General features: G+C 42.2%; 1 protein-coding gene across 6 annotated transcripts in view; it reads left to right on the top strand.

Moving 5' to 3' along the window:
* ARHGAP39 (Rho GTPase activating protein 39) overlaps positions 1-17,603 on the top strand; it is a 345,937-nt gene that overhangs the window by 40,594 nt on the left and 287,740 nt on the right. For 5 of the 6 annotated variants that reach the window (XM_067560095.1, XM_067560098.1, XM_067560097.1 and 2 more), the window contains exon 1: positions 390-497. The exons of the other annotated variant lie outside the window; for it this stretch is intronic. In XM_067560095.1, the coding sequence (XP_067416196.1) occupies positions 460-497 (38 nt within the window). In that variant the 5' untranslated portion in view covers positions 390-459. Of the gene's footprint in view, positions 1-389; positions 498-17,603 lie in introns of those variants that run through there. 6 annotated transcript variants of the gene reach the window in all.

The raw sequence follows: 17,603 nt of genomic DNA on the forward strand, positions 1-17,603 counted from the left end.
GTCCAGTGGCTGTAAACACTTTACAAATCACTTTTGAAAGCCTTATGATAGAATTTTGAGCACAAGTCCAGATTCTGCTAGCCTTACTTGTACAGAATAATACTTTAATCTGCACAGAGCCCCACTGAAATCAGTGGAATATTTGTGCAATAAGGTACTACTGATAGTAAGGGTGCAGAATCTGTCCTGTAAATCTTATACCACATGTTCCACTTCAGTTCTTTGCGAACATGATCTGCTGGAAAGAACCCAGGTGCTTAGTCAGTAACCTGCTGAAATGATCTAGTGGTGTGGCTCAGATGATATTAAAGTGTAATAGAGAGCAGGAGTTAAGCTGAGAAGAGAGAAAATCAGCTTGTTCACGGAACATTGGTTTTTGAAAGGTGACTAGCACTCAAGAACCTCTGCTCTATAAGGGCCTGATTATGCCAGTGGTGACGACTTCTAGCATTGAAATGGATGGAAAGGAAGACTTCAAAAGTATCTTGTTGGCTGAGGTATGAAACTTGGAATCTAGTTTTACTATCTGGTGTTAGCCTTTCTCAGCAGTGTTTAAATGCTGATGAGTGTATGTAAAAGTTAATAGTACAGTAGTGCCCCAAATGAGTGGAATAGGTTTCCTAATTTACTGAAACACTTGTGTATTTGGCTGGGGGTTTTAGCTGTTGTGTAGCAATAGGAGCAGCCAAGTGGTGTATTCCCTGCTGTTGTGCTGTACACTAGCCTTATCTATGGGCTCTGTTCTCTACCTAAGCTGGCAAGGGCTCTGTGTGCTACAGAAACAGCATTCTCACGTGTGTGGTGTGTGCAGAACGTCTTGTTGAACAGCAACCATCTCTCCTGTTTGGCTAATGAATGGTATTGACTGGCTCCATGTAGTTCTAGCCAGTTGTCTTCATCCATAGGAGCATGGATTTGCAGTGGAAAGGGAGAGACCTTCGATAAGCCAGTAAGAGAGCAAAAAGTACAAAGTATTAACATGGTGCAGAAAGGACTGTTTTAATCACAAAACTCCTGCCTTGGAGTCAGGAGAACTGGGTTCCATTCCTAGCTGTGCACCATATTTCCTGTGTGACCATAGAGCAAGTCATTTAATGTCTGCATACCCTTCTGTAAAATGGGAGTGATAGCATTTGTGTCTCTTGGTTTGGGGACCCTTCTGTATTTTCACTCAAGATCCTTGGACTGAAGGTGCCATAGACAGCAAAAAGCCATGGCTGGGTGGAAGGGTTTGGAAAGAAGGTTGTTAACAGTAGCCATGTTCAGTCACTGTCAACACTAGTGGATGTTCCATAAAATGGGAGAGCAGTGTGCAACTTTAATTTAATTCAGACCTTTGTTTAATCAAGTATGTTTGTACAGAGGAATTAATTTTTCTCAAAATAGAGTTGGTGCCAAGCAACAACCGTGTAATTCTAGCCCAGTCTACGTGAGGTATAATTCCAAATGAGCTAACTTTTTTATATAACTGGCATTTCCTACCTGGCAAATTGACAAGCTCATTATGTCTTTTTAAACATTTACCTGAATTACAATGATTAATAATAATGATGAATGGTGGGAGAAAATAGGAGATATTTCCTGAATATTAGACTCCTTTTTCTCTAAACAGTTCACAGTTTTTGTAGCCAAAAGGTTAAGTAGAGATAAAATGCAATTGGAAACTTAAAATAAGGCCTCTACGATACTTGAGTGCCTTTTCAAGCACTTTGGGTAGTATTACAAAAAGGTTAAAATTTGCAGCTCAAATGTTAGATGTGAGTTTGGCTGCGTGACTCAAAATATTCCTAGAATATTAGTTCACAAAATGAAACCTTAGGGGTATTGCAAATCAGAGGGAAGAAAGCAACAGAGCTAAAGGACATAGGAGCAGAGACCTCTGAACCCCAAGATGTTGCATCACTGGATCGGAATTATTTGTAATCCAGCCTTCCTAGACTTTAAAAAAACCATGTAGTGGATAACAAGAAGATCATTGAGTGTATGTGTGCTGGGCCAGATATTTTTCAGCATCTTGCAAATTAAAAGGGCTATTGTAAATGTGCAAGATCTTATCAGTGTCCAGTGCAACTGTTGGAAACTAGAAAAATATGTTGGGAATGATCTGGTGACAGTTCCAGTTGCAGTGTTTTGCACTAAGCCACAGAGTTCTGTCAAAAGGTCCCTGGAACATAAGAAACAAGTTAAATCTGGTGGTTTTGAGGGATGTGATTGATCACTGCAGAGCCAGACTAGGAGGGAGAAAGATGGGGACAGGAATAGTTGTGGGGAGAATTACTATGTTGCAGTTTGGGGGGCAAATGTGGGAGAATAGAAAGCTAGTAAAAAGAGTGAAATTTCACGACTGTGGGGAAGTGAGGAACCTTGAAGTTTTTGTCTTGTCTCAAGCAAAGGCCAGTTCAGATGACTTTGTGAATGTTTCTAAGATGAGCAGGTTGCCACCATTTCATGTTCCCACTGGTATTGCTAGTTTCTCCCAGATCTCTTGGCTGGCACCTCATAGTTTATGGCTATCCATCTTCCCATAAACCCAAATAATGCACCAGTTTTGTGACTTGGTTTAACTTCCTTAGGTAGGAAACAAGAATGCTGTTCATCCAGGATTTCTTGTGGCATGGTGCTTGTTGCTGGAGCAGGAGCCGGTTTGCATGCCTTAACAAAAAGAAACTAATGAAACACTTTAAATTACTCAGCCTGTTTGAGGACACCTGTACTCAGAACTGAATTCTGAACCTCTTTAATCCCAAATAATAGCATAAATTACTTCATTGCACATGGAAAAACAAGACATATTCAGCATTTCATCTTGTCAAAAGACCCTCTGCACAATCTCTGGATTCAGTGATTGACACTAAAAATGGCTAGTGTGTGTCAAACTCAGCTCTGAGCGAATCAGCTCCTTAACCTGAACCCCTATGGTCAGAAACTTTCCCTTCCTGAATTCTGAAAGAAGAACCTGCTTCAGAATTTTTTTGCTGAAAAGGAAAAAGCAGGTCAAAACCAAAACTACTTTGAGTGAAACTGGGACCTATTAGTGTGATAAACACTTTAATAAACAACTTTATCTCCATATCCATAGAGAAAAAGTTGTTCATTAATCAGATGTTTATGAAATCACAAGACCCTTGGGTATTGTCAGACATCTATCATTAAATTTAATCAGCTACTCAACTTCCTTTTCATTCAGTTCTTAAAATTTATTCCTTGCTTCAAGATGTGCCTGGAGTATACCTGGCCTGGGGCATTCACCTAACATCTCTCCCAGAGACCCTGCAAATACTGAGGTTCAGCTCTTCTAAAATAGATCGTGTGGGAACTATGGCTCTTCCATTTGGATCCCTGGGAGTCAGAGAGGTATCTGAGGCTCCTGATTCAAAAATAGAAGGCTTGCTGCATGGTGGGATATTGGCATGTAGAAAAGGTAAATTAGAGTCCCCCAACATGCCCATGTGGGCAATTCCATAGGTAAACTATCCCCTGATTAGCTAGAACAACTGACCTTAGGCTATTTAAATAAATGACTTTCTCCTCTCCCTTTTCTTCCCCCTTACCCTCTGTAAGATAACAGGGTGACCATTTTATATATATCTGTGCCCTTGATCCTAAAGGCAAGGTGAATGGATTGGACTGGAGTATACGTTTTTTATATATTTTCTTGCAGTCTGTTTCTTGTTTTCTTTCTGTTTCCATTAGCATCAGATTGATCTGTCTTTTATGTGATTCCCATAATGTTAAGTGGTCATATATTAACAAGTATACCATGTGCACACATGTCCTATATGTTCTGTGTAGTATTTAATTCTCTGACTAAGCATCCTTTTCAATTAAAAACAGGGATAGTGTATTCCTTTACTCAGATAATATGACAGCAGAATGCTCTACTGTGCATCTATGTTCACCAATCTTTACCTTGCATAGTGCAAGTGAAATTATGGTTGTAAATCTAAATAATCATTTTATCATAGGCTAGTTGTCTGGAATTCTGCAAAAATTCCTTTTGGTTAAATAATTGTGGAAGATGATTTAGTCTACAATTCTCAACAGCTAAAAACAAGATTAAATGGAAAGCTGTCAGGTTAAAATTAATATATGTAATGTTCCACTAAAGGATCTACATAATAAACAGAGTGACAAATTTTTAATAGCAAGACTGCATTGTACAATATTGGAAAAATATGACTTCTCTTATGGAATTATGGTATAGTAAAATATGGACTGTCCTTGTAATGGAAAAGCTTTCACACCAAGTACATACACCAGAGAAGTGCTAAAAAGAGCATAGGTATTTAGAAACTCACTCTTTTTAGCATACTCAGAGAAAGCGGGCTTCCAAACCAGCAAGACAGAATCTTTTGCCAGATTTTTTTATATTAACCAGATCCTTAATAATGTACAGTGTATTATGATTTGCCTTAATAAAGTTTTTAAATTAATATAGTTTTTTGGGGAAAAAACCTTCCTCGAAAGTCAAATAATTCTAAAAACTTAAAATGCAACGCAAATAGCAATAGCAAAAAATTATCTTAGATTAGGAGAATAGGCTAATTGGATTCATTAATATTCCTAGACACTTTAACTTGCTGCAATTTTTGGTTGCAAACACTGCAGGCCAATAGTTTTCATTAGAAATATTCCAATGAGATTTAAAAAAAAAATCACCATAGAAACATATCTCTAATGGGTTTATGGCTTGTAAAAGCTTGTTTAGGAAAGCTAAGTTGTGGGCCACATGTGACCTGACGGTCACTTTCATTGAATTTCTTCCCTTGGTTCAGGAGAGTGCCCAGAATGACAGATAAATGTGTGTATTAAGAGATTTAAGATCCTAGTCTAATCCCAGACATGTGGGTAACTGATTTTTACAAAAGATGCAACAGCAAGCACCTGTGTATCTTAAATTAGAAACAGCCATTAATGTACTTTATGAAACTGTAGTGTGGTAGAGTGAATGCTTGTTCGATGAAAAGATAAATATACATGACAGGAATGAAAACATCCAAGTAATTTACCATTGCTGAAGACTGGTTTGGGTCATCTCTAATGTGCATACCAACATTTCTGATCAAATTATAGCTGATTGTGTGTGTGCGCGCTACAATAAAACGCTGTAAATTCCACTGAGTTTTTTGCCTTGCATACCCTCTGGGTGGAGTAGAAGGAGACTGCTGTTTCCATGCTAAGAAAAAGGTTTAATTCATAAACTGAAGCTTACTATACTGCAGTGCTTCAATCCAGTTTCACAAAGGAGAATTATTAATATGGTGTACAGTGTGTGCAGAGGGATCAGAGGAATCTCGAAACAGAATATTGATTTATTGAGTCACGGTAGTGCTTCTATAATACAGCTTGACTTGGATCCAGGGCACTATGCATTTTGAATTCTGGATTCCATGTGTTGCTTGGAATGAGACCAGCATATTGAGTGGCTTGTGTTCATAAACCTTGGAATACCAAATAGATAAGGTTAGCCTAAAGTGGTAGAGATGCTGAAAGAACTTAGGGGTTTGGAGAAGGGTGTGAGTGGTGTATGGAGTACTAGTGCAGTGAATAAACCAGCACATACAAACCTGATTTAAGCACCAGCTGATATCTCAAAAGATTCTTCAAAAAATAAAACTGCAGAGAGAGAACTCTTGGAATAATTTTTAAAGTTGTCTAGCTTTAAAAAATAAATAAAATACAAAATGTGCTGAGCTCTCAAAGGCTGGGATTTTAGAGTTCTTGATAATCCTTGACCAGGACATCACCTGCTATTTGCTTGCAGAATTTCTGCTTCTGCTGTGAATAGCAGGTAAAATAAGTCACTGGCCAGGATTTCATCACTTTGGTAAGGGAGCATATATTGGCTAGAAAGACCTGTACTGAAGATGCAGAGGGCTGTCTGGCTTCAGTGTTCCTGTGACTTCTAGTTCTTGTTGGCCTCTGCTTGGGCTACTGGATTCTGGATTCTTCCTTATATGTGTTTTGGGAAGCTAGGTTTTATGGGAGAAGAAATGGTTTCAGTGAGAGGGGATTAGTAGAAATTCATGGTAGTGCTTGGAGTAGTCAGACTCCCCTGATCTGTAAGAGGTAATAATGCAAGATTGGACTGGCATGGCTTGGCATGGCAATCCTGCCTTTGCTGTGGACCGACATACCTCTGACAGCTTGCTATCAGGTAGATCAGGTGCATCGTTTAGCAGATGGACTATTCTACCATGGGGTGGGCTTTCATCCCAAACTAGTCAAAGCCCTAGAATTCAAGTGGGGGTCTACCATTTCTGGATCATTTTTGAATTATTGACTAATATGAAGCTTGCTTGTAGACTTAACTCCCTATGGTTTGAGGGCTTGTTAACACTTGCCCTCGATTGCCTTGATTCCCAATGTGAGAGAGAGAGAACAAAGGGCACTGCAGAACCATGGACATAGAATCGTAGGACTGGAAGGGACCTCACAAGGTTTACTTATGGCAGGACCAAGCATTATCTAGACCATCCCTGACAGATGTTTGTCTAACCTGCTCCTAAAAATCTCCGATGATGGAGATTCCACAACCTCCCTAGGCAATTTAGTCCAGTGCTTAACTACCTTGACAGTTAAGAAGATTTTCCTAATGTCCAATCTAAACTGCCCTTGCTGCCGTTTAAGCCCAATTGCTTCTTGTCCTGTCCTCAGAGGTTAAGGAGAACAATTTTTCTCCCTCCTCCTTGTAACAACCTTTATGCACTAGAAAACTGATATGTCTCACCTCGGTCTTCTCCTCTCCAAACTAAACACACCCAATTTTTTCAATTTTCCATCATAGGTAATATTTTCTAGATCTTCAATCATTTTTGTTGCTCTTTTCTGGACTTTCTCCAATTTGTGCACATCTTTCCTGAAATCTGGTGCCTAGAATTGGATACAATACTCCAGTTGAGGACTGAGCAGAGCAGAATTATTATTTTTCGTGTCTTGCTTACAACAAACCTGTTACAAACCAGAATGTTTTGCTGGTTTTTTTTTTTTTTTTTTTTTTTTTTTTGTAACTGTGTTACATTAGTGACTCATATTTAGCTTGTGATCCACTGACCCTGCCCTCCCTCCCCCCCCATCCTTTTCTGCAGTACTCTTTCCTAGGGAGTCATTTCCTATTTTGTATGTGTGCAACTGATTGTTCCTAAGTGGAATACTTTCCATTTGTCCTTTATTGAATTTTATCCTATTTACTTCAGACCATTTCTCCAGTTTGTCCAGATCATTTTGATTTTTAATCCAGTCCTCCAAAGTGCTTACAACCCCTCCCAACTTAGTATTGTCCACAAACTTTATAAGTATACTCTCTCTGCCATTATTTAAATCATTATTGAATATATTGAATAGAACCGGACCCAGAACTGATCCCTGCTGGACCCCACTCAATATGCCCTTATAATTTGACTGTGGAAAACCATTTCCAGAGAGCAATCAGTGATTCAGTCAGTTATGCACCCAGCTTATAATAGCTCCATCTAGGCTGTATTTACCTTGTTTGTTCATGAGAAGGTCATGCAAGACAGTATCAAAAGCATTACTAAAGTCAAAATATACCACATCTACTGCTTTCCCCCACCCACAAGTCTTATTACCTTGTCAAAGAAAGCTATCAGGTTGGTTTGACATGATTTGTTCTTGACAAATACATGCTGATCGGTACGTATCACCTTATTATCTTCTAGGTGTTTGCAAATTGATTGCTTAATTATTTGCTTTGTTATTTTTCCGAGTACTGAAGTTAAGCTGGTCTATAAGTCCCTAGGTTGTCCTTATTCTCCTTTTTATAGATTGCCACTATATTTGCCCTTTTCCAGTCCTCTGGACTCTCTCCCATGACTTTTCAAAGATAATTGCTAATGACTCAGATATTTCTTTAGTCAGCTCCTTGAGTCTTCTAGGATGTATTTCATCAGGCCCTGGTGACTTGGACATCTAACTTATCTAAGTAATTTTTTACTTGTTCTTTCCCTATTTTAGCCTCATATCCTACCTCATTTTCATTTGCATTCACTGTTAGATGCCCAATTGCTACTAGCCTTTTAGGTAAAAACTGAGTCATTTTGCACTTTTGCAATTTCCACGTTTTCTGTTATTGTTCTCCTCCTCCTCCTCCCCCCATTGAGTAATGGACCTGCCCTGTCCTTGGTCTTCCTCTTGTTTCCAGTATATTTGTAGAATGTTTTCTTGTTACCCTTTGTCTCTAGCTAACTTAATCTCGTTTTGTGCCTTGGCTTTTCTAATTTTGTCCGATCCCTATGTGTAGTGTTTGTTTATATTCATTCTTTGTAATTTGACCTAGTTTCCACTTTTTGTAGGGACTCTCTTGAGTTTCAGATCATTGAAGATCTCCTGGTTAAGCCAGGATGGTCTCTTGCCATACTTCCTATCTTTCCTATGCAGTGGGATAGTTTACTCTTATGCCTTTAATAATTTTTCTTTGAAAAACTGCCAGCTCTCTTGAACTGTTTTTCTCATTAGACTTGCTTTCCATGGGATCTTACCTACCAACTCCCTGAGTTTGCTAAAGTATGCCTTCTTGAAATCCATTCTCTTTATTGTGCTGTTTTCCCTTTTACCATTCCTTAGAATCATGAATTCTACCATTTTATGATCACTTTCACCCAAGCTGCCTTCTACTTTCACATTCTCAACCAGTTCCTCCCTATTTGTCAAAATCAAAGCGAGACCAGCCTCTACCCTAGTAGCTTTGTCTTCTTTCTGAAATAAAAAACTGTCTCCAATGTTGAATGTGGGTTTCCCAACATGCAGTGTTTTTCTTCCCCAATGTAGTCCCGCTCCTCCAAGGACCTGACCTCTGTGGAATCTGATGACACTAATAGGCTTGTTGTGAAAGCCCTACCCTCCAATATCTGGAGTGTCTGGACAAGGCTGAGAGTGCTGAAGTGCAGCTAACTTCAGTGTATGTGGCAGAATCTGGGCCACTATCTTCCTCCTTGTCTGCTAAATGGAGGGCAGTGCTGAGTGTTCGTTTACCAAACGGGGGTTGTTTTACCGTATGCCCTAGCCCAGTGGTCCCCAAACTATAGGGTGTGTTCCTTTTGGGGTGCACAGAGGAATGTTCAGGGGGCATGGTGTGGCCTGGGCCAGGGAGGGGCACAGCCCAAAAAAGTTTGGGTACCACTGTCCTAGCCACATCCCTCTCCCCAGCCTCCATCATCTGCCTAGGTGATGCTGCCCTCTACAGACTTCCCAGCGGTGGGCACTCTGTGGCTGCGTTCTGCTGCAGCCTTCCTCCCAGTGGGCTTTGTGCTGGTCACTAGGGACTTGTGTTCCGGTCTTGGCAGTATAAAGCCAGAATATATCAGGGTGGATTCAAGCCAACTTCTACTCCAGCCTTCTGATACCATCAGCAATGAAAACTGAAGGTGGGTGTTGAATTGTAGGTATCCCAAGGACAGGGCTATACATGGTCACTTCTCAAATTCTCTGAACACTTAGTTCCTAGAGCGGTGGCCCTTAAACTATGGGGTGTGCCCCCATAAGAAGTGTGGAGGAATGTCTGGGGGGCATGGCCAGCCCCCGTGTGGGGGTGGGGAGGGAGTACCCCTAGCTCCATCCTGGCCCCTGTTCTTGGCTGCTGGTCCCTGTTCTTGGCTCTGCTCCTGGCTATGCGTGGGGGCACAGGCACATTCTGTTACTGGGGGGGGGGGAGTGAGAGAGAGGAAAAGTTTGGGGACCACTGTCTTAGAGGCATTAGTCTAAGTCCAAAATCTAGTTTTCATGTCATCTTTAAAAACAAATATAACCAACTTTTCAAATCTAATCACTTTCATGATCTTAAATGTTCACTGAAAAATTTCAGCTTTCCTTTGAAGTGCCTGCAACCCAAACATGGTGATGTTTTTTGCTGACACAGTAGAAGGCAAAACTGACTAGTCTACATATTCTGTAACCAAGGTGAATGAAGTGCAAAAAAGGCATCAATGGGGAAAAGTAAATTTTAAATAACTTCAGTTTGATAATCTAAAGCAATGTTTCTCAACCTTTTAAGTAGCAAGTACTCCCTAACTTCTGAAAATTTTAATAAGTACCCCAACACTCAATTTTCCATTCTGAGAAATACAATCTTTTCCCCTTTTACCGCTGGACGACTGTATTTCTTGTAAAGCAGGAGAATTCTGAGTTGTGCAGTGCTGTGCAGCTGTGGCAGATCATAAAACCCCCTGCTGTTTCTCCCCACCTTCCTCCTCCTCCTCCTCCTCCTCTACATAGGAGCGAAGGTCAACACCAGCCAATCACTATGGCCCAATGTCAGGGGTCACACGGTGTTCTCCTCACACAGGCAGGAACTTGAGGTATGAGCAGGCACTAGTGGCCCCCCAGAGTGGATAGCAGCGCTCCCCATGGCCGTCCCTAGTGGGGTGCGGGCTTGGAGCAAATCACACTGTGTGGGCCCCTCTTATCATTTTTATACTGGTAAAATCTGGGGTTGTCATAGTTGTCGATTTCAGGGCACAGCTACAGCAGTGAAATTGACAAGTGAGCCTGTGGGTAGAGCCCGGCTCCAGGACTGGGCAAGCTGGTGGGCTCTCCGCCTGGCTTTCTGGGCACTGGGCTTTGAGCCGGGGAGGGGAGCTGCTGCCTGGCTGCCAGCCTGGGAGGTGGATGACTGCCACCTGCTCCGAGCTGGGGTGGAGGAGGATTCTGCGCAGGCTGGAACCCAGGGATGTGGGCAGGCAGCTACTGCCCATCTTCAAGCCAGGGTGCAGGAGGCTGTCTCTCAGCTCAGAGCTGGGGCACAGGTGGCACCTGGGAGCTGGGACTGGGCAGGACATGGGTGGCTGCCTCCTGGCTTCCCCAGAAGTCGGTGGCTGCTGCCCACCTCCCTTCACTGGGTTTTTCACCACGTACCCCCTGCCTGTGTCTTGCGTACCCCCAGGGGTACGTGTACCACAGTTTGGGAACCTATGGTCTAAAGTGTTGGTAACACCAATAATGGAAACTTGGTTTTTAAAATTATTTTAAATTAGTGTCTGTAAAAAGCAAAAAGGTTGTTCAGAGTCGTTTTTATAGTGTGCAAGGCATGTTATCTGAAGTGAACATAGTCCTTGCCACAAACTAGATGTGATGCCAACAATAGAGTGGGGTTGAGAGTGGGGGGAGGAAGACAAGAGTTGTACATATAACCTTAAATAGGCTAATTTTATATCTTGATTGTTCCTCTAAATGTCCGTGTATACATAATAGAAAAATATGCATGTTAATATTCTGCAATTTTAAATTGTGTAGAATCCTAGTTTTGAATGATCATGTGGCCTTGGCAATTTTGTGTGTAAAGTAACAATGCATTTCATCTTGGTACAAGGCAATGCTATTCACCAGAAGAGCAGAACTCTTGCTCTGAAACTAATCTTACTGCAAATTATCTTTGACGTGATCCTGCCCTCCAACTCGAGAGTGCACCATTCAAGCAGGCTTACCAAAAAAGGCCTATAGAGCCAGCAAGACGTGGTGAGAATGAAATGAATGCAAGGATTACTGTCTCTGGTCATATTCTTCTGTAGTATTTGGTCCATAGGACTTCTGTTGCTGACCTTCTCACCTGAGTCCATACAGATCTCTAGTCAGGATAAAATAGTGGCAAATGTGTCTATTTTAACTATTCATAAGGCACCTATCATCTAAGTGTTGACATCTAATAGTTTAAACTACTAATAAAGTAAGTTGTGGTGCTACAAGTGCAGCAGGTGTAGCTGGAATTGTAATGTCCACTCTGGAAGTGGTCCTGACTCTAATTACTCAGCAGCTGTTTCAAAGGGTTGCAAAGTGCTGTGGTACCTATCTCGCAACTGCTACTTCTTAATACTCTGCCCTTTTCTATCCCCTTCATTTGAAAGTACACATGAGGCACACACTTTAGTGAGGTGGGTTGGTATCTCTGTTTTACAGATGTGAAAACTGAAGCACAGGGAGGTTGACTGGCTGAAGGGTCATATGCAGAAGGCCCATGGCATAACATTGAATAGAACTCAGATCTTTTAGGCCTATACTTAACCACGAAGCTATCCTTCCTCTATCCCTAATGATTGTAATTGTTTTTAATGAGCAGCACACACTTTTTGTTGAACATCTTAATCTAATAGCATTGAAAGCCACAGTTCAGCATCAGAAATGTGATACGCAAGATTAGTGATGTTTGTGGAAAATGGAGAGTGGCTTATAACACCTCTATATTTGGCCATCCTGCTGTGAGCTTTCTAGTGAAAACCTAGATGCTGTTTTTGTGTGTACGTTATTTAAAAATCACTCCTATGCATTCTTCTGTGGAACTTTTTGCATGGACATCTCATGCAAATAGGCTTTTGACTAGTTGTTGCTAGAGCTTCCGGTTTCCATACTGATTCTTATCAAAATAGATTAGTTCCAGCCAGAGGTTTTTTTCTTCAGGGGACTTACCACATCAAAACAAGTCTGAAGCTTAGTGCAGTGCTAAAAGTGACACATTTATGTACTCTGATTTGCTGATGGTCTCTTCTGCAATCACCTTTAGCAGTGGCCTCCAAACTGTTGGGCATACCCTCCCAGGGGGACACAGAGGAACGTTTGGGGTGTATGCAGTGGGGTCAGCCCCAATGGGGGCTAGGGAGTGTAGCTTAATCTATAGATTATATATTGATTACTTAAGAATTCCCAGTTACTACTTAGAGTGTTGACAGGTTCTTGTTCCAAGATCAGAACCAGTATTATTCGAATTATTAAATGCGCACAGTTGCAACATTCACACTAGAGGAACTCTTCTCTGTTTACAAATAGTTTATTAATACATTAAGCACAGCTGCAAACACTCCAGTTCAGTAAGGTCGGTAGTTATATTATAGACTGTACATCTGAACATCCATATATTTACACCATCCCTTGCAGAACAACCTGAAAGGTTAGCCATTGTCTTCATCACCTTCCTCCTCCTCACCAGTGGCCATCATTCTGGCACCTCCCAAAGAGTACATCTTTCTTTCTTACTGCCCACGCTGGGATGACACTTCTGTAATATGTTTCACTACAATATAATATGCTGCCATGTCTAATGCATATTCGGTAGGAGTTTCTCCCCTCTTTCTTATTTGTATTTCCTTCTGTACGTTAGTATATTAATGATCTCAACTTATCATGTAAGTCAATTTGTTGCCATGGCACTCTTGTGGTTTGGATGTTCTTTTGAAAACTTTCCAAAAGCTGGTATTAACTCATGTTTCTGTGGTTGGCTGATGTCATTATGGACAAAATTCCCACACTCCATTTCCGGTTCCCCAAAACTTAGGGGTTACTGTTGGGCCGTTTTATCTGTGCTTGCTGATCTTGCTGGTGTTGGACTGATTCCCATGGCTATTAAATCTAACGTATTCAATGTAAATTCTGTTGTAGGAAAAGGACCAAATGCCACCCCATTCCAGTGCTTAGCTAAGGATTCCTTTCACTCCCTTGTTTCCTCTTCTCTCCATGCCAACCAGTGGAAGCTAGGGTTCTCCCTACATAGGGCTGTGATCCAGTAGCGATGAGATCCCTCTCTTCTTCCCTGCAAGCAGTGCATTCCCCTACAGCATTGTGTTGCCATGGCCATGTGCCACCAGCAGAGCTTGATAGTGTTCAGAATTAATCCCCATGCAGCCTCTTCATTGCCCGCCCTATCCTGACACTGGAAGCCTGGTGGTTCTGTTGCATGTTACCATGCCATGCACACATCTTAATGGTTGCTGAGAGTTTAATGTTAAAGTCTCTTCTAGTGATATGGCAGAAAGGTGACACTTATGTGTAGAAAGGCTCTCTGGGCAGATCTGTGTCTGGGTTTTAACATGTACCAGTTTAGGGAGTGCTTATTGAAAATCTCTTGTTGCTGAGTTGGAACTAAAATAATTATAATAAGAATAAAAAGGAATTGGTGAATTTGGCAAGAGGCAGCTCAGCCCATGTGGTAGAAAATGGGAATGTGTTGCTGTTCTGCATAATAGTTTGAAAGGTACATTGACTTCATTAAAAATGTTAATAGAAGGGTTTTTTTTTCCCACTGAAGAGGGGTTACACTGTTCTGTTCTATGAGTACATTTCATTAAGAAGTTTTTTGCAGAGAACAAGGATACACAGTATCCTCTCCTGCAGAGTCAGAATAAAACCCTTCTCTTGTCAGCTGGCTCCAGAATTACATGTGGATGAAAAGTCAGGAGTGTTTAGATGCTTACATCTTGTATGTGGGGGGAGAGGAAGCCATTAGAAATTGCTCCTACCAAGAATATTCTGGATTCAAGCCACGTTAGTTTCCTTGTGTGGAAGGTTAAACGTAGAATTCTGTAAAATAATTTGAGTCACTTTTTGATATAGGCAAATCAAAGGCACTGACTCACATTCATGGATTTTGCTCCAAGGCTCTCAGAAAAGCCTGATGTGCACGAGACGTATTGGCGCTCGTCTAACAGTGGGAATCTATTTAATTTATCAGGATCTCATCCGTGTGTGAATGAGGTTTTGAAAATAGTTTTTGTCCCTCATGTGATCTTGTAGAGCTGAAGCACAGAGAATGCAGTTGACAGCAATGAAGTTAAATCATGTGAACAATTGGTGCTGCTGGTGGGTTTAATCTCTGATTCTTCATATTGTTTAGCAAATGGAGAGAAATCCTGTATGTGTCTGTTTTATACCTAATGCCTGACTTGTAAATGAAGCCTGTTGTTTTCTCTCTCTCCCTCTCTCTGACCCCCGCCCTTTGTCGGTATAATTGTTTTTGTACCAGACAAAATGTTTGTCAGTTAAGCTCTGCTTAGATAGGCTTTGGCAGCTTTTGTGATTGCATAGCATTTAGTCAAGCAAGTCTGGTGTACTCCTGTAGTGGTCAATATTTAGTGAATCAAAGGGAGGTGAAAAATACTATAATGCACCTAGTCAGTTGGAGTAAAAGTGATTTTAACACACACCCCCCCCCCCGCCCCAATACATTTTGACTTCTAAACAATGAATCATGCAGTGGCTCAGATCAGTTTCCATAGAACTCAAACACCAAAGACCTAAAACAATCCAAATGGAGTAGATGGATGGAAACATTCATGGGCAGCCCGTGAAAATTCCACGCACATTCTTTGCCATGCTTAGAATATTTCAGCCCACAGTTGAATGGATTTGCATTGCAAACATCAAACTTAATGTTCTGCAGTGTTTAAGTGTTGATAGGAATGAAGTGCAGCATGAAGATTTATTGCTGCTTGGCCTGATGTTTAATATTATCCATATCAAATACATCAGGATTTCTGATGTTTGACTCTGCCATGATATTCATATGCTATAATTCTACCTAATGATATTGCTACCACTAATTTTAACTTGGCCTTTTTCATGTTGTGTTGATGTGACTGCTTTACAGCAATAACAATTCGGGTTAGAGCAAATGTAGTTGTATCTTCTAGCTGCCATCTTTTCTTGCATCAGCACTTCAGTCACTGAAGGTAAAATTCTTCTCTCCAGTTCATGCAGTGAATTTCATGCCATACCCTACTGCATGCCATCTAGTCATTTCATGGACAGACCAACAAAGCCTGAGGGCCAGATGGTATACCTGCAGAGGTCCACCATGCTAGTGGCTTCCAGCTCATGTTAAGATTTCATCATCTAGCTCATCCTCTGCCTCTGGGAAGAAGAGGACATTCCTGGTGATCTTAAGAACATGCCAATCGTGACCATCTACAAGAAGGGGGACAAATCTGACTGTGGGAACTACAGGGAGATTTCCCTCCTGTCCATCACAGATAAGATCCTAGCCCACATCCTCCTGAACCACCTTCGTCCCCTTGCTGAGGAAATCCTTCCAGGAAACCTAGTGTGGCTTCCGACCATTGCGGGGTACTACGGACATGGTCTTCGTTGCCAGGCAGATTCAAAAAATAATATTGGGAGCAAAATTAAGAACTGTTCCTCACCTTCATTGACCTGACAGGCGTTCGATTCCTTAAATCGTGAAGCTCTGTGGATCATCCTCCAACGCTTTGGTTGCCTGCTGAAGTTTGTCACTATACTGAGACTCCTGGACAATGATATGACTGCCACTGTCCTAAGTGGAAGATCTGAAACTAACGCCTTTCGCATCCGGACTGGGGTCAAACAAGGTTGCGTGATTGCCCCCACCTTGTTCACCATCTACTTGACCATCATCATTCACCTCATCCAAGATGATCTACCGCCCGGCGTCGTTATCTAGTATCGACTGGACGGGAAGCTCTTCAATCTTGGTCGCTTCTGGGCAAAACCAAAACTCACCACCAAGGACATCCATGACCTTCAGTTTGTGGACGACTGCTGTGTAGTGGCTCATTCTGCAAAGGATATGCAAGCGATGCTAGATCTCTTAACTCTTCGTATAACAGACTTGACCTGTCCATGAATGTTACCAAGATGAAGGTCCTCCACCAATCTCCCCCAGGCCAGCTGAACATCCCTTGCTCCATCCACATAGACAGGGAGGCTCTGGAGTATGTGGAGCATTTCTCGTATCTCGGTAGTCACCTCTCCCAATGGGCTAACATCGATAAAGTCCAGCACTGGGTCAACTGCGCCAGTGCCGCCTTCGGAAGTCGACGGAGGTCCTGATTTATAAGGCTGTCGTTCTGACTACCCTTCTCTACTGCAGCGAAACTTAGACTGTCTACTGACACCACATTAAGACCCTTGAGAGCTTCCATCTGTGGTGCTTGTATCGAATCCTGGGGATCAAATGGGAGGACTGCTCCATAAAGTTGTGCCCACCAGCATCGAAGCCTTGCTCTCGAGCAGTTAACTTGATGGATGGACCACTGCGTCCAGATGCCCAAGAACCGCCTCCCTTGCCAGGTTCTCATCTCCCAGCTCTCCGTTGGCCAATGCTTAAAGGACGGACAAAGGAGATGGTACAAAGACACGCTCAAGGTCGCCCTCAAGCATGGAGATATCGACATCAATGACTGGGAGAAGCAAGCTGCTGACCACTCGGTGTGGCGCCACCTTGTTCATCAAGGTGTGTGCGGCGGAGGAAGGAGAAGGAGACCAACCCGGGGCTGCGAATCCCACTCCCCCACGCAACAACACGCCTCCACTGCCACAGAACGTGTGCATCCAGAACTGGGCTCCTCAGTCATCTGAAGACTCACCAAGTCTGACGTTTCCGAGGGACTGCAGACGACAATGACCATGCACAGAACTCCTGGTGTAATTGAGTGCCATGCCTAGATCAAGGATAGATTGTGTTCTAGTGGCTAGTGCCAGGAGACTTGGGAGTAGGAGTCCTTGATTTCGGGGTACCTCTGCCACTGACTTGCTGTGTAACCTTGGCAGATGAGTTAGGATCATTGATGACTATGCAAAACCAGAAATATAGCCCAAGTGATGTATTTTTGGGTGGGGGCATGACCAGTGGGTCTGTAAACTGTATAGCTCCACCAGCCAAAATTAGTTCAGAGGGTGTAGCTGCTCTTGTAGCCCATGGACTGTAAAGTGAAAGAGACTGTGCAGGTGTTCCAGGCTGTGAGGCAGGATTCTGACTTCAGTTTCCATCTGGTTCCTTGATTGAGGAGGTTTATCCAAATGCTGAGTGCGGGTGACAGTATTTGTCCTTTAGTGGGGCTGTACCTCTG

The sequence above is a fragment of the Emydura macquarii genome, unplaced genomic scaffold, assembly GCF_026122565.2.
Source record: "Emydura macquarii macquarii isolate MOO-44397 ecotype Brisbane River unplaced genomic scaffold, CSIRO-AGI_Emac_v2 contig_2246, whole genome shotgun sequence".
Taxonomy (NCBI): domain Eukaryota; kingdom Metazoa; phylum Chordata; order Testudines; family Chelidae; genus Emydura; species Emydura macquarii.